General features: G+C 38.8%; 1 protein-coding gene across 9 annotated transcripts in view; it reads right to left on the reverse strand.

Moving 5' to 3' along the window:
• LOC141906818 (kinesin-like protein KIF28) overlaps nt 1–24,546 on the reverse strand; it is a 139,057-nt gene that overhangs the window by 94,811 nt on the left and 19,700 nt on the right. For 8 of the 9 annotated variants that reach the window (XR_012619423.1, XR_012619424.1, XM_074796212.1 and 5 more), the window contains 5 exons: nt 16,578–16,797; nt 14,443–14,573; nt 10,096–10,166; nt 8,904–8,964; nt 2,159–2,362 (listed from right to left, as the gene is read on the reverse strand). Coding sequence is in view for 7 of the 9 variants with exons in the window: in XM_074796212.1 (XP_074652313.1) it covers nt 2,159–2,362; nt 8,904–8,964; nt 10,096–10,166; nt 14,443–14,573; nt 16,578–16,797 (687 nt within the window). In the remaining 2 variants the exon portion in view is untranslated. The remainder of the gene's footprint in view (nt 1–2,158; nt 2,363–8,903; nt 8,965–10,095; nt 10,167–14,442; nt 14,574–16,577; nt 16,798–24,546) is intronic. The other variant, XM_074796214.1, reaches the window with a different exon arrangement.

Raw genomic sequence — 24,546 nt, forward strand, 5'->3', positions numbered from 1 at the left:
CTAGAAAATTTCTTCATTCAATGCCCCATCTAAGATATCAAAATAGCTGTTACTCGCACTAAAGTTTGTGAATAGTCACCTATATTTTTATACCGGTCACTTACACTGCTGACATATAAAGCCACGCTCACACGCACACGACTTGGTCTGGGCCAAATTGGCGTGAATCAAGCCAGAGTTGAGTTCAACAACATCAACAGCAAACAAAGGCTATTACAAAAAAAGCTTATCAAAGCAACACCACGCACCCAGAGCTGCCAACCTAGATTTTACCTTTTATTGAACACATGTCCAAGTTTATCAGTATTTTCAAACATTTTCCAGTAGTCCCCAATTTTCAAACCAGAAGATGTTTTAAGTCAGTATTGAGGTCTTAAAAATCTGTATTAGGGTAAATTACATCAAACAAAATTTAGTTTCCCGACTTCTGACACTGAACTAGTGCACCATCTTCATCTTAGTACAAATGGCACACTTGTACAGTCATATTGAGAGTATAATTTGAGTTGAGAAGTATGATTCTGAGAGATTTGAGTGAAAGAATGATGCAATTCGCCATGAAAATGATTAAGTTCAGTGCTTCATCTAGCATTAAACAAGAAAATTAATTTTAGAAATTTATTTGACGCCTGCGAAAAAAATGTAGAATTTCTGGGCTAAGCTAATGTGGAATTGCAAATTTGAAATCGAAGTTTTAAGAAATTTGGGGAATGATGAGATTTGGCGATTGGGTAGATGATACAGGTCTTCGACTCTAGTAGTGGTTTAAATTTTTTTATTGAAAATTCTCAATAATTGATCGCGAACTTGCGACCGACTTCATTTACTTATGCCTCTAAGCTGGTCTGCAACTTCATTGCCTCCATGGATGAAGAAAGAGCTCTTCTAATGTCTGCTTAATCATGACTTCGAGCATATCGTGTGGCCTAGCCAGCCGGCCCGGTCCCCGGGCCACGGGTTTGGCTGTCACTCGATATCCTAGAGTCTTGAGTCTGGGTGGGTTGAAGTAGACATTGTCATTTAAAATAACATGCTTATGTTGTTCTGTATGAATTACCCGTGTGTCATGTATGTTGTATTAATTTATTTTAAAATTTGTATTTATTGAATTTGGGAATTTTATCCCAGAATTTCAATGTAATAAGGATCAATAAAGAATTGAATTGAATTGTCACCTAATACACATGCCATCAGAGGACACGGAGCCGTATATGACAGCTATGCTATTATAAATTGCTAATCTCACGAAACTTGCATACTCCTAATATCAAACATATTTTCTAAAACGTTTGAATATTGAAATTATATGTTTACACATTTTCATATTGACCGCTTGTAGCCGCTGATGAAATTCACGCCGGCCCTACACACATCGTAGATAGCTTCGTCATTCCACCGGCATGCCCACGTCAGGGTCTGACTTTTATATCAGACTTCCGCATCGTGTATACATCCGCCATTTAACCGAATAATCCGATTATGATTGGCAGTAGTTTGGAAGTCAGCCAATTTCCTGGAAACTTTAACTAGGCCACGCGTCTGAGGCACATTTTCACACGATGCACACTGACTGCAGTACATTTAAATATAACCACTGATCACATGAGCTACTATCGTTGATATCATACGAAATATTTTTTTTATAGCCGTCGCAGGATACTTACTAACATTCGATGCGAAGGCTTATTTTGAAAGCCCTGACTCATTACTCGTGACTGACAAGGGCAGGAGGGCAGACCTACGGCAAGTGATGAGGGCATAAGGGCGGGCATGGGACACATCTGAAGGGCAAAAGGGCAGCTATTTTAGGGGGCGGGGCGGACCGCCCCTCTATTTTTGGCTAGATGAAGCACTGAAGTTTTTCCATAAGTTATCAAATTTTTTTCAGTATTCACAGGTGAATAAAATTCAGTGACAATTTTTCTAAAACCCGAACGCCGTATTTTCACACGTAATTACGGAACAGTTATGGAAAAATCAACGTATCAATACGTATCAATATATCGAACCAGCAAACCCAGCTATCAAACAAACTAACCAAATCCAGCATTTAGTCAATCCAAGTAGCCCTCCCCAACTACCACATAATGCAACTAGGCCAATCCAGTTACCATTTAACCTTAGTAGCGCTCCTCATGCTATATCCAGGTAACCTTACCTTCTTCAGTCATGTTTTTCTGACTATCGTCATCTTCATCATCATCATCATCATCATCACCACCAGATGTCAACGGAATTGTGATTTGCCCCGATTCTAGCATCTCTTTCAATCTATCATTTTCTTCTTTTAACTCTCGGATTAATTTCTCAGTTGGGTCTTCATTTACGACGGCTTTCGTTTTAATCTGTTTTGCACGATCAGCTGTTGGTAAACAATTTACTTCTAGAGACTGGTACTTATTTGAAGTTATTTTATCCAATAAAATAAAATTGAATTGGATTTGACAGAATATTGACAGATTTTTGGCAGAATATAATTTGATTGAATTTGCAATTTGAGCACACGACTTATAAGCATTTCAAGGTCACCCATAGGATATGAAAATAAGCTATTTTCCTGATCCTTGCGCAATTCTCAAGGATGAATTTTTTGTAGTGCTGATAAGATTCTGCTGAATCAAAGAGCCCGGGAATGAAAACAGAGGCGTTTGACAAACGAGGAAACATTAGAATTAACAACATAGCTGCAAAGCAGCGATAACGGGTCTTCTACACAGCCTTGTTCGCGTCGAACACGAATGCATGTATGTTGACGCGGCTCCACCAGGCTATGAAAGTGAAGGGAATTTAGAATTCTGCTCAACGGTCAACACGGTTTTATAAAATGAAGGTCTACAAACAGTCAATTGGGCTTACATGTAACCACCATGGATGATTGGACCAGATGGTTATTTGACTCTGGAAAATCGATTGTTAGGCCTTATTTAGTCTTTATGGATTTCGAAAAGCATTTGATAAGGTACATCAGCGATTACGAAACAAGCCTCTGGGAAATGGTATCAATGATGGGTCACTGAAATGGCTCAGCAGTTTTATCCAATTGAAAACAGGGGGCCGAAATCAACAGAACTGTCTATTCTTGGAAATAAGTAGATCTAACTAGTGGAGTCACTCAAGTTAGTATCCTAAGTCGTCTTCTCTTCACAGTCCTGATAAATGATTTACAGAGTAATCCGAAATGTACAGGACCGAGTAAATTTCCAAAGCGACCTAAACAAGTTTATCCCACACATGGTCAGAGACATGGAAGCTAACCTTCAACCTAAAAAGGTACAATATGGATATTGGATACAGGGTCATATTATACCTTTGTGTTCGAGAGAGAAGATTACTTTGATCGAATGAAGATTACTCATTACAACGAAAAGACTATTTAGTTCTACGTTCCACGAACATCATTTTCTTTGGAATGAAAAACTAATCGATTGTACAATATAATACTTGTTTGAACAAAAAACTTTATGTTCCGACAAGAAAATTTAGTTTGAATGAAAACAATTCTGTGCGATCGAACAATATACTTTTTGTTCATACGAAAAACTTTTTGTCCCCACAAAAAATTTGTCAGACAAAAAATTTGTTGGGAATATTGAGAAAACTATTTTGTTCGAGCGACTTTTTCAACCAAAGTTTTGTTCGATCGAAAAAAATATTTTTGGTTCGAACGAAAAGATGTATGTCCTAAAAAGAACATTTGTTTCGAATAATAACAATTCTGTTCAATCAAATATTATATGCCTACTTTTTTATCGAGCAGAAAACCTTTTGTTCTGATATAAAAAATTTGTTCCAATAAAATGCTATGTTGTTGTTCGAACGAAAAACTTTTTGTCCCAATATAAAAAATTGTTGAGTGAAAACAATTCGAATGAAAACAATTCTGTTCGATGGAACAACATCAACGATGTTCGATCGAACAAAATCAATTTTGTCCACCGAAAAAAAAAAATTATCAATTCGAACGAAAAAGTTCTGGCACAAAAATTTATTCGAACAAAAAGATATTCAAATGAAAAAGAGATCTTATCATCCGGGGCTTTGTAGTAAAGTCATCAGGAATCAATAAAATACAAGTTTCATTAATGCTGAAAACTTCAACTGAAAAAACTCTGGTTGATAAAGCTTGCTCAGACGAATGCTAACAGCTTTTCAAAAGAAATCTTCATTTTAGCCTATGTTGGCCTACGTACGCGGGTAGGCCTAGCATCCGGACAGAGGAGGCTTAGGCCTATAGCGCTTTAACCCTCCTAAACATCGTATTCCTACACCTTTATTTAATAGGGTTAGGTCTCATGGTGTATTAGATTTGTAAAATCAATTTCATTTTCAGATGAAGATACATATCTTTCGTACTAAGTGTCTAAGCTGTCCTGATTTTCTATTGTAAATTTTGTTTGAAGTTCAATCCATGTGTCCGTTGATGAACACAACAATTATATTGTGTTCGTTTGAAACAGTAAAGCACGTAGGCCCAAAGGTCGCGTAGGACCTCAATAAACACTTCAAGCGGCCTAGAATCGATCTTCTATCACCCGCGGTATTGGAAACACTGAATCCGAATATCAAGCGTGAGTTCAGCTTACGGACAAGAAAAGAATGTGTTATATACAGATACTCTGTGGATTTGGTAAAATCGACAAATAGAATATTGATATATGGTTAAAGTCCGCGGCCGAATCACTGGTAGTAATAAATTCATTTATTTTGATACCTCGTCAACACTACAGCTTTTCTCCACTGCATCTGTTCGGCGTGTTTAGTTTAGGCCGACTGCTCACCGGTACTTAAATGATTCATCATAATAAATATCCGGCAAATTTGGTAAAAGGATATTAGATTGTTTGACTATCTGTATGAAGCCCACGGCCAGATCACTGGGAGTAATAAATTTATTCGTACTTGATTTGATTCTCATGGCGAGGAAAACTCGCAGCGGATCAGTGGAATGACGAGGTAAAGACACACGTTGATTATCGATCTTTACAGCTCAATAGTGCTTATGATATTTATAATATTCAGAGTCGTAAATATCATGTGGATCAAGTATACTGATGAAGAAAATGGGTAATTTTTAAAATTACTGTCTGAAGACCGCGACTGAATGTGAAGGCTTGCGGCAATAAATTTGTTTATTTACACTTGAATTGATAATCGAAGTGAGGACCAGCCTGCAGATGATTTCGGGATGACGACTCTAAAAAACATGTCGCCTCATTGATTGGGGCTCAATTTTCGATGTTTACGGCCTGACAGTACTTTTGTAACGTTGATTCATCAAAATTGCAGTATCTGTAGATCGAGGTGAGTTAAATGAAATAAAATGGATTCTATCGGAAACCGCGCTAAGGTAAGATAGCCTTTGCAGTTTTGACGTCAATTGTCGAAAAAAAATAATAAACACGCCAATATCAATAGGGTTTTCTGTGATGTAACAGAAAACCCTAATCATGCAAATATCAATAGGGTTTTCTGTGATGTAACAGAAAACCCTACTTATTAGGCTAACTAGTGATGGCCGAACCAGCAGCAATAAGCACCGAAGATGCGAAGCCCCTAAGGGGGATATGGGGGATCTACCCCAAGAACATTTTGAAATTTTAAGGAGAATTTGGCGCATCTGTGGCCGATTTTCCAATGACAAAATAACACTGCTGCCACGCAGTTGGTCAATTGTTGTATTTGTCTTGAGTAAATGAAAAGGATGGCTCCGACAATATCCAAATCACTAGAACATGTTCATACTTAAATGCAATTGTCAATAAATAGTTGAGTCCCAAGAGGAGCCCCTATCTATAATCTTCTTATCTACCACTCAATACAAGCACACTGTACCTGAATCAAAACAATGACTACTTTTATTGAGCACGTATGCTATGCTTTGTTGAATGAAATGAAGCGCACCACTGCAGATTCTAAATATAGATTTCCCGCGCAGCGCTTTAACATGGTTATATATTATTGATCTGTAAAGTGGGTTTGAACAACAGCGATGTTTCGCAATGCTGTTGTAAAAAAAATTTCAGCGATCTAACTCTACTTTTCCCCAAGACCCTAACCCCTTCCCGCCATCATTTTCTCAACAGATCAACATCAATCTCAAGAATGATAAAAATGGACCTCCAACTGCGGAAATCCGCGTTTCCACAAAAAAATTTTATCCCTGAGAACCTATCCAGGGCTGATCTAGAGGTTTGTTTCTGGGGGTCAGACCCCTGCATCCCTATAGTGGTTGCCCCTTCTGTATCGGCAGTGATCGTTTAAACCTGAATATTTTACAATTAGAAACAGACCCTCTAAGAAATTTCATCAATGAACAAAGGAACATCCACGGACATCATGCCAGAGGCGAATCCAGTTTACCATCCGTGCCTCCTGGGAGGTTACAAAATTTGCCCTTCAAAAATCAAAGCAGATTTTTCAAAAAGGCTTATGGGAAAATTATGTTGTCAATATACAATCTAAGGCAGCCCGTCAAAATTAAAGCGATTTGCTTTTTTGATGAAATATATCTGAAATATTGAAGATCCCTTCCCAAAGTACACTGATCACGAATGTGGCAAACCATTAGAAACTACAGGTCTAAATAAATTGCCCATGTGCAAAGTGGTTTACCTTGAAAACTTGAGCTTGATTGGCAAGGGCATTGCTAATGAATTTTTTAAATTCTTGAGTTCCAAGTTCCATTTCATATTATTTTGTAGTAAAATCAGGCCAATAACATACATTTGTTTATGGTCCATGTCCAAAATTTGGAAGGGGACAGGCAGGTAGGGAAACTATATCTTATATTTTGGAAAAATATTTTTCACAATAAGAAAAATATGAAGATAAAATTCATATGAGATCACCAAGCAGAGGGTGGCTGATGTCTTAACAACCTCTTCCAATGTAGGGCCACGGAAGCTAACATTCCGGTAACAAAACCGTAAAAAAACAGTGTATGTAAATGGATTGATTTAAACCCTGGATTTTACCACTTAAAGGGCAAATGCCATCAAAATTGTACTAACCGCGATTTCTTAACCAGAAGAAACTTAAGTACACATATAGCGACCTGAGATGTGACTTATTGAAAAAAAGAGCACAAATTAGCCGTAATAGTTAGCGGAATAGCTTTCTATTTATCCTTCACTCCGTGCGTATAGTTCATATTCAACCCGCGGGTGGCGCTATTTATGATGTTAACTATGACAATCAACACGAGCACAAGTGCCCGCTAGTACGCGTAGCCTATGTATAATCGATAAAAACATCATTTGTTCACCGTATTCACTGACCTACAGTGCTACTCACTTATATACGATTATCATGGCATATACAAAGGTAGCAACACTTACAATGGCCAGAGTTTATTTATTGTTTAGTTATTGTTTATTTATTTATTTGTTTATTAATGATAAATTATAATTACTTTATTAAAGAAAAGACTGTTTGTTTGAACACCACTTGAAACAATGCATTTATACACAGGCTAGCAAGCGTTATGGTATCACCATATAAAAGTGTTTACTGTGCGAGCATGTGTGTGTGTTGCAGTCTAACAGTCTATTGATAAGTGCTCCTGCATATGTGAAGGCATACCACAGAAGTGTAAGTGAAACCCCTATACAAATGAACAATAAGTGAACGTAAGGACTTCGCCGGTAGGACTTCGCCACAAAAGGCTAAAAATATCCGTAAACCCTTAAGTATCAGGCAACAATTACTAGAAGACTAATAGCAATGAATCATTTTACAAAATCACAAATAAAGAACTCATATAGAAATTCCAAATTATATTTTTTGGAAAGCTATGGGGCTTGTGTTTAGTGACTTTCAGTAGAAATGTAGCTGCAACTGTTCAATTCTGAAATTCTTGAACATGTTAATGCCAATGCAGCAATATTACCAAGGCGTACGACTTCGATAATCCAAGGAAAGTGTGGAGAAAAGAGATAGAGAAAATAGAGTGGACAGTGCAGTATTCGAACCTGGGCCAGCAAATTACAAGCGTAGCAAGTTTCCATTGAATGAACTCCATGACCCTGATGGATGCAACCATTGTATTGTCACGTGTATTCTTCGTTGAATATGCGTAGTTTGCAATAGATGTAGACTGGTGCAGACAGTTAGGTTTATTATCATTATGGTAGTGTTGTTTCTTTATTAACTTGTCTTATCTTATAAAGCTTTGTACTTTACGGAATTAACAAAGATTGATTGAATTGACAAAGTACCACCCTTCATTATTGTTACAAAACCAAACGTTCTGCACTGACTACATATTAATAAAATAGGACGTCTAAAGATTTTTAGAAATGGCCAGAATTTTAACGTAGGATCTCTCTTATTTTATCCTAGAATTGTGACTGCTATAATCAGTTTGTAAACGGCCATTAAGGCTTCATGTTTGTCTGCAATTCACTGCAAATAGTTACCGGTATGTAACTACGCAGAGTTATGTTTTTGACTGCTATACACTCATCGGGACAGTTCCTCACTAGCTTCACTGTGGCGATATTATTTATCAACATCGGCATATCCTATCAACTAGTTATATTGTGCCTTGAAACTCTAAGAGCTGAAATAATTGAAATTCATACACATTTTCTACATTGCCAAAATACTGAGTGTGGCCATGTTTGTTTCTGCTGCTTCGCGTTAATCCCACCAGTGACGAAACCGCGCGGAGTGGGGCCAATACGTCAAGATCGTTCCAGAGTACAAAACCAGAGCTCATCAGTTGCACTTTCATGAATTAAGTTCATACGTGGTATTAAATCTAAAGACTGGTCTTAAGTTGATATATCGACTATAGAACTAAAATGGTCTTCTACCTAAGTCATGACTACAATTTTAGCCTAATTGCATGGCAAAATAATGACTAGCCACACGCAGTTGATCCATTAATGTAAAATTCTTACCATATCTCAATGTTGACAATGACTCATCATAATTAATATCTGCAGGACTAACAGCAGCAATCTACAAATAATAACAGCATAATAATCTAACAACATAAGAAAATTAAATAGTGCCATACTATTCTCATTCAAACATCATTGTTTGGTTTATAACTCAAACCACAGGCTCACCTTGAACATTTGGTGACTCCAGTAAATTTCAATTTTTGAAACTAAAATTTGTTTTACCTTGTAGTACTTGCCCTTTCCTATGGTTTTTGCCAATATTCGGAAATTTGGATTGATCACCAATGATTTTCGTTCATGACCACCAGGAAGTGCACTACACAATGCAAGGCGAAAATCAACTTTTATTTGCCACTGCAGTTACGCAGTCTGATCTAAAACTACGGACTCCATAAGTCATAACAACAGGTCTGAAGCCTATGAGCCCAGCAGAGTTAAAGATCCTAGAGAAATATCACCCTTGAGATGAACAAGGAATGGAATAAACAACTGCTCACACCAACAATAGCAATCAAAATGATAAGATCAACAAAAAGCCTGCATCAGGCACACAGACCCATTTGGAAGTCCCGGTGCTACTTATTCAACTTGATGCCTAGAAACTTTTTACTCACGGCCCACTGAGCCATTGATTCTTAGCCAAAACTGTATGAACAAACCTCCTGGCAAGTAGCCAAGAGGAGCAACACGAAATGATAAGTTACAAAAACTAAATATTAACCAGCAAGAGACCCCCAAACCAATTTATGTAGTGATGATCCTATGCGTTTTTCTCTAGAAGGCCATAGAAAAAATATGGCGGATTATTGACTCAGTTCCAGGGGGTCATATAGAAAAATCAATGCCGATCAATCCAAATTAGGCAAATATAGGCAAAGGAAAGGGTACAGTACTTGAAGAATATATGCTTCATTTGAGAGTTCATTAGCTGTACATAGTATTTCCATTAAAAAAGGAATCATTGAATGTGAAGTTACTTAATTGAAATTACTATCATGTTATCAGGTTTAACTCAAAACCAATCAATTTACACAGAAAAATCTAACAGTAAAATTCTAAACACCTCAAAAGAATATATACTTTTTCATACTGGGAGGTTGCACATTTCTGATTTTAACTCCTTTAAGGGGACCGCCAGCCAATCACAAAGATGGCAAAATTGATAGAATCTCCATCAGATATTTACCATAATAGTTTTACTGTTTCCACCCAATGCATTTTTCAACAATTTCGTCAAAACGGAATCTCGAAATGGAACTGAAAATATATAAAGCTAGTTTTAACAAAGTTTACATTATGAGACCACTACGAGTATACTCCAGGCCTGTCACAAAACAAGTCGTTCAGATTTCCAGCAGAGACATATTGAAGCGCCAAAAAGAATGATCATCTAGGTGGTGGAAAAAATACGAGCAAATTAGCAGTTACTTTTGAACTTTATAATCCTTGACAATCAGACGATTTCAATACCCAACATCCACAGCGAACTAATACAAATTTGACATAGGTCTGCTATTCAACACCCTTATGAACATTTTGTATAAAGAAACCAATCACCAAGAAACTGACAAAAATTAAAGAATATTTCATGCGTTACTAATTTCTAGATCATGGTTACAAAATGTAATTCCATATTTGACTCTGCTGGCGGTAAGAATAATTAAACTCGAATGTTACGGAATAAGACTGATGTTCCCACATCAGATGAAATGCCTGGGGGTAAAATACACCCTGAACATAATTTCTTTGGATATAATTTCATAGATAAATAGGTGCATATTCACATACCATCTATTCAGGCACGGATTCAGACGGTAGCACCGCATGCATGTGCTACCGTCGCGAAAATCCTTTTTGTGCCTTTTTTTTTAATGTCCAAATTAGAAAAGGGCACTTTTTTACAAGACGAGGTAGATCATTTTAAAGAAAAAGCCCATAATTCTTCAAGATTTTGTCTTTATTACGTTGAAACTACATCTCAATGCAGTTAATTTGCTAGAAAGCACTTCGTGTCAGGACTTAAATTCCTTGGAAATCGCAGCAAAAAGCAGATTTTCAAAATTTCAAAATGCCCTTTTTATAAGTTGTGCTACCCTCGACAGTGTCCCTGGATCCGACCCTGCTATTGGTATAAGAAGGAAAACCCCAAGCCCTTAGGGCTGAGCCTGAAAGGGGGATTGCCCCGGGAAAAAAGGAATTAATAGACTTAGTGATAATTACATGTGAAGATAATAATTCTAATAATGATAATAATAATAATAATAATAATAATAATGCTTAACCTTTGATATAGAGGATCTGAAATCTTAGCATTACCCGTTTGCTCTAGGATAACCCATCCATTAAATTTCATGAAGTTATCATCTTCTCTTATACATGAGTTTAGAGCCAAGAAATAAAATTAAAAACTGGTTTGACCTAGAGTACCCAAAATATAATCTGTTACTAATCTCAGCTTATACAACAAATGTTGAATTGTAGGAAAATGTGTAAGGAGCACAGAAATCATTGCAAACTGCTGAGTTTATACATGTAGACGGAATATTTTCAATCAAATTTAGTTTATTCTATATTCGTCGATTCAGTTACAGATTTATTTTTGTTGCATGTTTTTGGCGCGTACACGCCCTCTGTAAATTCAGGCATTCATAACTTAGCTTTGGATCATGGTTCCCGAAACAAGAAACAAGCTGCCAAATTCTTCTGTGAGTAACTTACATAATATCAATATATATATACATATATTAGCTTGAACTATCCTTTGTACTTCAAGTTAAATGTTAAATCTGTAGTGTAAATGTGCCTTGAAATATGTTTTGTAGAAACGGCAATAAAAGAAAGAATGATACCAGTTTAGAAAATTAGTGGTTTAATCATATCGACTCGGGCGACCATACAGACAGATGGACAGAAAATGAAAGGAATGCAGTATTCCCACACATTGTGAGGATAAAAATTGGGTAACTCAATTCTATTTTAGGGGATATGTCCTATGACATGCTGATGTGACTGCCGGAGCTGTTCTATTGTTGTTATTGTAGGCGCACAGTACTGGTGCACCACCTAGAATCTTTTGATCTATCGTTCTTTCTTCGTGTAGTGTCCGTCGCGAATAAAAAGAGGTACTGTTTAGCAACTCAGTTCTTTTGTGTAGTTATTTCGTAGGTTCACAGGAATCTTTGGGCCCACCAAACTGAGGAGACCCCAAATCATTACACTAATAATTATCAAATATCAACCTATGACATACAACTTTGATATTTTTTTACCATTACCTTATTTCATCTGCGAATGAAGACTAATGAGTAAGATAGCTGAAAGAGTATGAATTGACTGATTGAAATCCAATCTGATATGTTTCTCAGTCATTAATTAGAAAAAGATCATTCTCACAATCCAGGACTGAGCGAGCTGCCAATGAATTGCTTGAGGCATCCATGGCCTTGACACAGTAGGATGTAGAGCACGGGCCTTATACCTTCTTGTGACGCATAAGTAGAATTATTCTGTATTCAGAAAGATTTACATTGTAACAATGTAAGTTTTAAAATGGTTATGATTGTATAGGCTATTTGGCGGTAATTTCATTTTCTGTTCATTTTTATATCTTCACATGAAAGGAGAAGAGCCAACCCCATCTTAGCTGCCCAAGCTATGCACTAAATAAAAAAATATCCATTATGAATTGTAGGTTGAATCGTGTTAAAAAGAAATCCTAGATGGATGGCCATCCTAGCAACCATACTTTACAGCCGATAACGTCAATTTTCAATAAAGGGGTCGATATAACACCCACCCAAATCCTCACACTAAACTTCATTGAAATTCATCAGGAATTGCAGGTTGTATCGTACTTAAGATAAAATCGAAGTTGAAAGGCCACCCTGGCTGCCATAGGCCTATTCGAAAGCCGATGACCTCCAAATTCAATAGGGGTAGAGAGTTTACCTGCCCGATCCTCACACGTTACTTCAGGGATGAAAACGGAGTAGTTTGAAAAACGTGGAAATAAATAAAACGACTAGGCCAACTGCTGGCTAAGCCAGCAGGTGCCAGTACCAGATGTGCGAAGCCCCTTATGAGGGGTTTTGGGGGTCCCCCCATGAAAATTTTGAAATTTCAAGGGGTTTTGGAGCATCTGAGGCCCATTTTCCAGCATTGATTAGGCCTAATGACAAAATAAGACTCGTTTGTCGTTTATGTCTGGGTGGAGTCAATGAAAAGGATGGCTCCGACAATATCCAAATCGAGACCAGTTAGGTTGGAAATCTCCCGCGCAACGCTATTATATACAATTCTTGATTTGTTGAAACTGGCTCTGACAGGTGGCTTGATGTTTCGCAACGATGTTGTATATGAGCAATTTAGAGATTGTAGCACCGGTAAAGATGCTTTTACGGTCTGTTTATTAAGTGCGCTATGATCTCAACTCACAACTTTTCCTCAAAACTAAAACCACTACCAGGTACCCCCCTCTCCTCCATTTTCTCAACGGATCTACACGAATCACAAGAATGATAAAAATAGATATCCAACTGCGGATTTCCGTGTTTACACATAAGATTTTCATCCCTGTTCCTTGTTCAGCTACAAACGTAGCCTTATCACCATAGCATGCTTGAACATAAGAAGGCAAAAATAGGCCCATGCTCACTGATTATAATTTTTACTTGAAGAAATATCATTTTTTGAAAATACGAGATTTCACCCTCTGGACAAAAAGCAGAATAATGAAATAAAGATGTCATGAAATAAATTTGTGGGTTAGGGAACATGAATAATTTTTTCAATTTTTATGTACATAAGTATAGGATCACGCTGCTTTTTTATTGGTTTTAGGGTGACACGATTTTCCAGTCATATTACAATAGACTCCTCTCAAATGGAATCCTATTTAGTTGAAAATCCGTTCAACTCCGCATATTTTGAATTATTTTCTGTCTCCTATTTTAGACCGTACATTTAAATTCCGTCTACTCGAAATTACTCTACCGGAATATTCGAAATGACATTCAAACTCCTCTCAACTCGAATATCAGAACGACCTCCCAGCAGCAAACACAAGTATAAAAAAAAACACGCATTTGTTTACTGCTGTAATTAATAGGCTACTGGTAACAGTAGAACAGGCCACACTACATATAATGTCAATACATCGCTCATGGAGACATTTTTCTTTTAATACCTCAACCTACTGAGCACCAATAGGGAGAGACCAGAAAAGAACCTTCGACCAAGAAACTCTTTCGCCACCATGGTTTGAACCCATAATTCGAGTTGAGCAAAATGGATAAAGTTTTGATTTCAGTGAATGACAATAACCACCAGTCAGCCATTTTAATCTTATTGGGCAAGAGATGTATCTGGGCTAGGTACATGAATTAACCAAATATCAAGACACCCTATAGAAGTATATTCAAAACTCCCCAAAATAACAGGACATAGGATGGACGACGAAGAGTGAATGCAATAACTAATTCAGGTCCCAAGTTAGAGTAATCACATAAAATGTTGCAACGATGTATTTGAGTACCTTTAACATTTTTTCCAGATGAACGGGCAGCTAATGCGGCAATACAGTTGCCTAGTGATGACAATGATTGGTTGATTGCAGCACCCTCTTTTAGTCGATCTCCTGTGGCTCCAGTGCTCTCAGCTCGTTCACTGCATCATAGAAAAGTGTTCATTAATTATTTCTGAAACAATGGTGAAGTAATGGATGAAACATTTTTGTTTTCTATAGTCAGAATCATGCTCTATGGTCAGTCAGATGTATATTTTCAGTCAGTAATTCAGTTATGCATCAATTTACTGTTATATTAACCTTTTTCATTGGAGTTTTTGCCACGATAAGATTTTTTCGCCTTTATGGTTTGATTTGTCTGAGTTCATTATTCTACTATATTTCTATATCCCACTGACATATTGCGCTTCACTGAATTAAGCATCCAGAATATAAATGCATGTTAACATATATTCACACCTGTTTAGTTTTACTATAACAGCAAAACTAATTCAAAGTTGTGTGTAAAATCTTTCTGTGCATTTTGTCATCCAGTGTACACACTAGATGGTTCTTGTAAGTTAAAATTTACATCTCGTTATACTAGGATTACAATCTAGGCTTACTGGGTATATCATTAATCAAAATAAATTTTTTGACGCCTTATAAAACGTTACCATTATGAAACCTAAACAATGTTAACCATTCAGCGTCATTTTACAAACGACAGCCGTAAATCGATGTGCAAAACGTCACAGGTCTATGTGTACACAAACAAGCTATCTGGCAAAATATTATTGACATAGATGTAGAATGGCTTCCTGTGATTATATAATGACCTATATTTGAACGTCGAAATGTTATATTGCATTGAATATCATTAGAAGACGTATTGTAATAGTAAAGGATGTATGATTATATCAGAAGCGGCAGGCATGAATAGAAATGATAAGTAAATCGCATTATTCGGTTAAATGGCGGATGTATAGACGATTTGGAAGTCTGATATAAAAGTCAGACCCTGACGTGGGCATGCCGGTGGAATGACGAAGCTATCTACGATGTGTGTAGGGCCGGCGTGAATTTCATCAGCGGCTACAAGCGGTCAATATGAAAATGTGTAAACATATAATTTCAATATTCAAACGTTTTAGAAAATATGTTTGATATTAGGAGTATGCAAGTTTCGTGAGATTAGCAATTTATAATAGCATAGCTGTCATATACGGCTCCGCGTCCTCTGATGGCATGTGTATTAGGTGACAATTCAATTCAATTTTTATTGATCCTTATTACATTGAAATTCCGGGATAAAATTCCCAAATTCAATAAATACAAATTTTAAAATAAATTAATACAACATACATGACACACGGGTAATTCATACAGAACAACATAAGCATGTTATTTTAAATGACAATGTCTACTTCAACCCACCCAGACTCAAGACTCTAGGATATCGAGTGACAGCCAAACCCGTGGCCCGGGCCCGGGGACCGGGCTGGCTGGCTAGGCCACACGAAGTCATGATGAAGCAGACATCAGAAGAGCTCGTTCTTCAACCATGGAGGCAATGAAGTTGCAGACCAGCTTAGAGGCATAAGTAAATGAAGTCGGTCGCAAGTTCGCGATCAATTATTGAGAATTTTCAATAAAAAAATTTAAACCACTACTAGAGTCGAAGACCTGTATCATCCACCCAATCACCAAATCTCATCATTCCCCAAATTTCTTAAAACTTTGATTTCAAATTTGCAATTCCACATTAGCTTAGCCCAGAAATTCTACATTTTTTTCGCAGGCGTCAAATAATTTTCTAAAATTAATTTTCTTGTTCTCTTTATTTTGTTTATTTGAATGTTATATTTGTTTATTTTGTAATCGACCATATTTTCATTGGTCTGAGAATAGATAGTTGTGGGTCACAATACGGTGATAATAATCTTTATATCGCTCTCGTCGACAAACGCCTCCACACATTTACAATCACAGGGAATAATAACTGTTGCTGAATCACTTTTGATGCCATGAACTTCAAATAGATGCCCAGGAGAAAAGCTACTAGAGCAGAGCTTTGTATTGTGTAAGCCTTGTTTCTCATTCACAGTGTGGGGGATGGGTAAGATTTTGTATCATAGCAAAAAGAGGTTCTGTATAAAGAGTACCTTCCAGCTAAATCCACAAGGTTACACACAGCAGTTTTTGCACGTTCTTCACCAGCTTCATTCTTAAATTTCTGAGTGAATATAATTCCCACTATAGTATGAGCTCTACTACTGGTTGCATTCATATTAGTAGCTGCTACGGTTCTGTTGGTCGTTCCTTCTTCTATTCTAGACTCTATCTCCTTATAACTACCAACAGGAACTATCTTCAAACTCTCAACTACAAATGATATAAACAAGAATAATGAAAAATAAAGGTCCAATTGCCCTGTGGCTCAACATCAAATTATTGAGTGCATATTGTCAAAAATATTATACTAAATATAAATCAATTTGGATTGAAAATGTACGAGGCTGACAATATGGGCCTGTGGATGTATGAGAGTGCTGTGTATATATCATTGGCGAGTCACTGTGCTATATATAGACTCGCTCAGGTGATTTCTAACACACAGAGCCATATACTGTCCCCTATATTCGAACACACATGGCTGACTGCTGGCGTGCGAATAAACAAATGTATTAGCAACGCAGTATTAGATTGACCGGAATTTCACAAGTCAGAATCCATCCATCCACAAAATGTCAAATAAAGGACAATGGGTCCAGTGGGATCAACTGAGTTAGACATTGTAGTTTTGAGCACAAAAATGGATTTGTACTTGGATTTGCAATAACGAACTGCTGATAAAGATGAAATCATGGTGCACTTTGTAGCAAGCATGTGCAACTTTGATGATATACATGGTAATGGGTTTGCCTATGAGTCAGGTACATGGTAGAGAACAGTTCTTGATAATGTCACAGGGAAAAAACCCTTCTAGAGGGATTTCCAAGTGATGCCCTTGTGAAGGGCTCTCTCTGTGATGTCATGAAACTAGGTCAAGCATCGATTAGTAGAATGGGTGAAAGATTCATTGAAATTTTACACATTTTTTCCTAGCACATCCAAATGGCTTAGAGCTGATGGACGAAACTTGCCAAATTCAATTCCACCACCTATTTCCCTCCATATGACAAAATATCAGCTGTCTATATCGATTGGTTTCAATTTGTGCCACCATGAGCTAACAGAAAGTTACTTTCAGAACCATTCTATAAGGATCAACACAGTTGATCCTAAAAATACAAACCTATACAGCCTTTCTTTTTCCTAGAAATCAAAACAAATATTGGCTATGATTTTTTCTTTCCTAAATATACAAATAAATACCGACTTGGAAGACCCGCTATGAGACCTGCCATTGGTGTCGTCATACTTGCTAGTTCAGATACTTTATTAAATAGGCTACTCAGTTATATTCGTAACAACGAACATTATAAGCGAACATACGATACCTAGTCGAATGAAATGCTCGCCATTTTGTTTTGGGTTCCACATGAGGCTTTCAAAATGGGCTTTTCCAATTACATCAGGAGCGCTGAAATTCCTGGAATTTCCCATATATCCCACAAACAGCCTATCACATTCATTGTAGCTCAGGTAACAAGGTCAACTCAAAATAGAAACGAGAAGATTTAGGGGGTTGATAAAGTGAGGGGCTGTAGGTCGAAAAGTACATTGAGATCACTCAAACAAATAAATTGCCCATGGGCAAAATGTGGTTTACCTTGAAAGCTGGAGGTTGTTTGGAGTAAGGGCATTGCTTGAAAAAACTTTTTAATTCGTGACTTCAAATTCTAGAAGTCTAGGCGCGGCGCGGCAGGGAAACATTTTTATATTTTCAAAAACACATTTTTCACAATATGAAAAAATATTCAAATAAAATTCATATGATGTCACATATCAGAGAAGCTAAAGCACCGGGCGTAGTATAAGATCATTTTAAATCCTGGGATTTACCACTATAATATTCAGAGCTGAACCTATACCTATAGTTTGCTGGCTAAGTATTTTCAGGTCACAAGAAATTACAATTTATTACAAATTCTATCAAACAGAAAACACAATGCACATCTTCCGCTACGATGATTATTCAGCCTGTTATCATACCAAACGTGCACACGCCAAGCAGCATTACAGCATCACCATATAGAGGAGGTATATGTATGAGCGTGTGTTTGTGTGTGCAACAGTATAATGTTTAGCTCTCTCGCGCACGTGGAGGCCTTGGGTAGTGAACGTTCGCTTCACTTCAATCTCAATCAACACACCGGGTATTAACATGAAACAATACCTATGGCGATATGTGAAATAATTATTTCTCACCAGCAATGAGCATTTAAAATTCTCACATATACGGCACCTAGTCCAATGAAACATTCGCTATTAATGGCTTTCCCATAATTATTTTAGCAGCGCCGGAATTCCCCGTATATCCCAAAAACAGCCAATCGCATTTGCTCGTAGAGACATCTACCCTTCAATCGAGGTCATTGCAATTTTATACGCAAGAGCTAAGAATTTTCCCGCCAAACAGTTTTTCGTCGAATTTAAACAAAGTTGACCATGTCATCGACGGAGGTTCGTCATGTCTTCAATCGCATCGATTATACGTCGTTTAACCCGAGAACCAATGAAAAATGCGCACATGAAAAAATGTACCGCGATTTTACAAGAATTGGCTCAATGCCAACCTCATACTGCTGACAAAGGTAAACCAAAAAGGCAACACTTCCAGGAGGGATTGAACTTTTATATATTTCAATTCCAAGTATGCAAATTGTCATAAGTAAAAACGTGCCATTACTTAGTGCAAAAAAGCAGAGTTTGTGCGTGTTTTTCAAGAATAAGTCCCCTAAAAATAACTCAATCACTATGAAACTTTGTGGGCTCAGAACTCAATAAGCCAAACCATGACACCAAAAATCAATGCAATTGGTCCAACAGTCAATATTTGTTCCTTGTTGAGACATCGGTACTCTATTCATTTTCAATGAAAACTGCTTGCACCAGACCGTTTGCATAGGCAAACCTACGGTTCGCCAAAAATGAAGGGAAATTAAATGCAACTTTTTTAATTACATCAGAGTGGATGTATGAAAAAGCAGGAAATGTCTCAAACACTGTAGAATTCCAATATGAGTACAAGTCGTTTCATCAGGTTGGTTTATTTCAACTGCAAACCAGCCATCTTGAAAGGTTGAACCTATTGAAATAATAGGGTTCTTCCCTACATGATCCAATGACATCCTAAATAATTTCAAAAGATTCTATCCACTGATTTCAGTCTGTATCTCATAAATTTCATTTTTTGGTTGAAAAATTGTATTCCCTAAAAATACTTAGCTGTACTGACATAATAGCCAAGTTGCTTTAGACGACTGGCGCCCGCCATAAACAACTTTGAGAGTAAGCCAACCATCAGCTGGCGCAACCTACCCTACTCATCTTTGTTTTAGATACACTCAAGATAGCGGAGATGGTTGGGAGGGTATATTCGGTGTGTCAGTACAGGTAAGTATTTTTATGGAATACAATTTTTCAATCGAAAAATGAAATATTCCCGTCAAAAAACGTTCCCTGTACTGATATAATAGCCAGAATACCACAGAAAAGGACGGCTGGGCATCTCCAAGTCGTCGACCAACCAAGGTCTAAAATCCTTAACGATTTACTACAGTAAAAACATGGAAAAACACTCGTCCATTACAAATCCATTATCGTGAGACCGGAGAGCTTTCCATCCACGTCGCACGAGAAACCAAAGAGATCGGTAACTACGAGGCCAACCCTATGTTTCCCGTAAAACTACAATAACACTATATACAATCTGCCCTTGTGCCAACAATTATAGCTTTCTACTGCTCTAAACAAAAAATCGGAGTTTACGCAACCCCTGAACGATGACCCTTAAATTACTATCATCGATAAAACTATAAACAAAAAGAGCCATGCCTTGAACGCAAGGTCTTCGATTAGACCTACGCGTATATACACACACACAAACCATGCGTGTGTGGCCCGAAGGTAACACTATGGTTTCCGTATCTTATCTGAACACTAATCTTGTAATACTTCCAAAACACTGTGTCTCAATCCCCAGGACCCGGCAAAAATGGATCTGTGGGGACCGTAATATCAAACTATTTTGGGGGTTTTCTCATCCCTTGAGCTAAAACCACAGGGCCCACTGCAGAGAGGCTACCTGACTGCCCCGAAACATCCCTCAGATAAAACGAGGAGAACGTGGACGGCACGACCAGAAAGCTGCCTTGCAAACCTGGTCTAGAGAACCTCCGGTGAAAAAGGCCCAGGACGTGGCCAACACTCGCACCTGGTGCGAAACCACCTCCTGAGAGGGCAGGGCACCTTCATGGTTTAACGCCTCCTTAATCAATGATGTAATCCACCTAGCCACAGAGTCCCTTGAAATGTCCTTCGAACGATCCCCCACTATTGGGAGAAACAATGGTCTTTTCCAAATACCTCTTCAGGGAGCGCACTGGACACAACATCCTGTCGGGTAAGTCTCCTGAGACCCTATGCCCCAGAGCTTCTACCCTCCATGACCTAGCCGCTGCTAAGGATTTCTGATTCTTCGCTATGAAGGATAACACCGGACGAAGTATCAGGTATCTATCCTCGGGCCCGAAAACTATATGGCCCAGTCTGGCCAAGAGTGGGTGGACTTCTGAGCGACGAGCGGCCATAGCCAAACAAAGCAATAACACTGTCTTCATAGTTAAACGTGACAAGAAAATCTCCCGAAACGGTTCATAGGGAGGACGCATCAAATACTTCAGTACGACTGTAAGATCCCATGGAGGAACCTCCCTCACCTTTCTGGGGCGAGCCACCGTAAACCCCGCAATCAATTGGGAAATTCTCGAGTCCGTGGAAACCTCTGGGACCCCGGCGGACCGATGCGTATGCGAAATAACTGATCGGTACCCTTTAATAGTCACCCCTTTAAACCCTTTCTGATTAGACAGAAAATGAAAAAATTCCACTAGATCTGCTACAGCGGGACGGAGAGGATCCACCTGTCTCCCAGAGCACCAATTGCGAAAATATTCCCACTTAGCATCATAGACTGTCCCTGTCGAGGGTCTCCTGGATGCCAGAATAAACGAGGCAGGCCTTTGCAAAAATCCCTGATCCGCGAGGGATTGCTGGACAGTGGCCAAGCGTGAAGATCCAAGAAACTCACGTTGGGGTGAGACTTGAACCGCCCCTGGGATAATAGTCAGAAAAGTTTGGAGCCGACGCGGCTGATCGCACAGAAGATTCAGAAGTCTCGGCAACCAAGTCTGAGCTGTCCAGCCTCCACCCGCTCCAACACCCGATTTATCAGGGGAACAGGGGGATAAGCGTAGGCATGAACATTGTCCCACTCTAGGGAGAACGCATCCACGGCCCATGCCTGGTCGTCAAGGAATGGACAGATGAACACTGGGCACCTGGTGTTGAACCTGGTAGCAAACAGGTCTAGATTGGGCCAACCTACCAGTGACCTGACTCGATCCGCTACCGGCTGAGACAGTGTCCACTCAGTGGGAATCGGCTTGTCCCGACGCGACAACTGGTCAGCCAGCACATTCAATTTTCTGGCTAGATGGGATACCGAAAGCGGAATCCCCTGCGCCTGAACCCATAGAAGGATCTATGCGGGTAACCGCGTTAAAGTCCGAGACCTCGTTCCCCCCTGATTCAAGAGATAGGCTTTGACCGTCGAGTTGTCCGTGGCCAACCACACATGGCGCCCGGACAGTCTCCTGTGGAAGAACTGCAATGCTTTCTGCACTGCTAACAACACCAAATGGTTTATGTGCAAACCTCTCTCCCTCGACGTCCAGGCTCCCGACTTCCGAGAAGCCTCGAGATGGGCTCCGCATCCGTAAAAACTGGAGTCTGTGAAAAGATAAATTGGCGCCTTGAGTGGAGCTAGGGACGTGCCTTTCAGAAGGTTGAAAGTTAGAGTCCACCACATGATATCCGCCACCAGGGCTGCTGGAGGCACCGGGAGAAGACCGTCCTAGCATTGATTTGAATTCGATCAAGAACTTTTCCAAAACTGCTGTAGTGGACAACTGAGACCAGTACCGCGCCGACCAGGGAATCCCCTGAGTCAGGCCGGATACCGCTTCTTTGAGTTTGTGTACCCTTGGTTCGGCTGGATAAACTAGACCGAGTTCAGGTCGAAGTACATCCCCAGATATACAAATCTCTGAGTGGGGACCAGATACGACTTCTCCAGATTCACCCTGAAACCCAACTGGTTTATTAAGGCCAAGGTTTTCTCCAACCCTTCCTGGCACTCCCTTGCCGAATCCGCCACCACCAACCAGTCGTCCAGGTAAACGAATAGACGTACCCCTTGTGACTGAAGGTGACGCTGAACCGTTTTCACTAACTTTGTGAATAACCAGGGGGCGGCACTGAGCCCGAACGGAAGAGCGCGAAATTGGTAAGTTTTTCCTTGCCACTTCACCCTGAGGAATTTGCGGGACCTCGGGTGTACAGGGACCTGGAACTAAGCATCCTTTAAATCTATCGAGTTTTATCTTTCTTAAAGAATTATTTTGTAGTCAAATAAGACCAAAGATATACATTTGTTTGCGGTCCACGTCCAAAATTTTGTAGGGTACAGGTAGGCGCGGCAGGGAAACTATTTTATATTTTCAAAAAAATATGTTTAATATAATATGAAAAAATATTCAAATAAGGCCATCCCAAAATAATTGTCTGTTTGCCGCAACACCGACTGAACTTTTCAGGATGAGTCGGTAGGAAGGTAGAAATCTTTTTTTGCAAAATTTTTGGGCAAAAAAAAAAATTTTTCACCTTTTTTACATGGAAACAATATCGCAAAAAATCATCTACGTTGCGCACAGGAAATTTGTCTAATAGCGTAGATTTCAAGAATTATTCTAAAATTATAACTTTGTCCAGAGCGTCATCTCTGTCTTAAAAATGAAACAGTACATTGAATATGTGCGCGCTTTTACGTTACCAGCTATTCCTATAGTCACTATTAGAATGAATGGCAGCTTATTGGAACACTGCCAGTTTCCTGGAAACTTAAACTAGGCCACATGTCAAGGCATGTTTTCGCACGATGCACACTAGAATTCAAACATATGTTCCTCATAGTCGGTCGGCCATGATGTCACATATCAGAGGGTGGCTGAATATTGGGTATTGGAAACCTCTTCCAATGTTGGCCACGGACGCTAAAATACCGGTACAGAAGAAATCGGCTATTAGATCGTTTTAAGTCCTGGAATTTACCACTACAATATTCAGACCTCGACAGACCTTATAGTTTACTGCTTAGTAATTTCAGGTCACAAGAAATTACAATTTATTACACATTCTGAACAGAAAACACAGCGCTCATCTTCTGCTATGATTATTCAGCCTATTTTCATGCAGTGTTGCCAGCACCAAGCTTTGCTATATCCGGAAGTATTTATTGACATACACAAACTTGCGAGCGCCTAAGGCGCGAAGCAATTTCGGGGGGTTTGGGGGTCCCCCCCCAAAAAATTTCAGAAATTAGAAGCGTTTTCCGAGCACTTAGAGCGATCGTGAACCCATGAACAACTTATTATATTCTGGAAGGTAATGGCTATTTCCAATGTGGCACATCCTCATTCGTTGACGATCAGCATCTTCTCACGCATTACGGGTCGAGTCCTGAATTATTGCAGTTCAAATGCGCCGATGAACGCTCACAAATTCAAGATCGTAGCGCTTGAGCGCTTAGTTGGCAAGGAAATATTTAAAATTTCGTTAATAATCAATTTATCCGTGAATATCATGCAACTCATTTTCCGGGGAACTATCGCATACGGGCCTATTGAAAATAAAAAAAATGGAACATTCAAAAAAGGACGGATCATAGATAGTTTAGGCCTAAGCCTATATAGATGATCATAGATGTGTAACTTGAAGGGACGTACCTATGAATGCTCTGATAAAGATGATCTAATACAAGCGCGGCGCATCAGCAAGTCAAGTGGTGGTTACAGTACAGAAGTTTATTGAACTCCAAAATTTTACAATACACATTCGAGTATAAAA

Source organism: Tubulanus polymorphus, chromosome 6, assembly GCF_964204645.1.
Source record: "Tubulanus polymorphus chromosome 6, tnTubPoly1.2, whole genome shotgun sequence".
NCBI classification, from domain to species: Eukaryota; Metazoa; Nemertea; class Palaeonemertea; order Tubulaniformes; family Tubulanidae; genus Tubulanus; species Tubulanus polymorphus.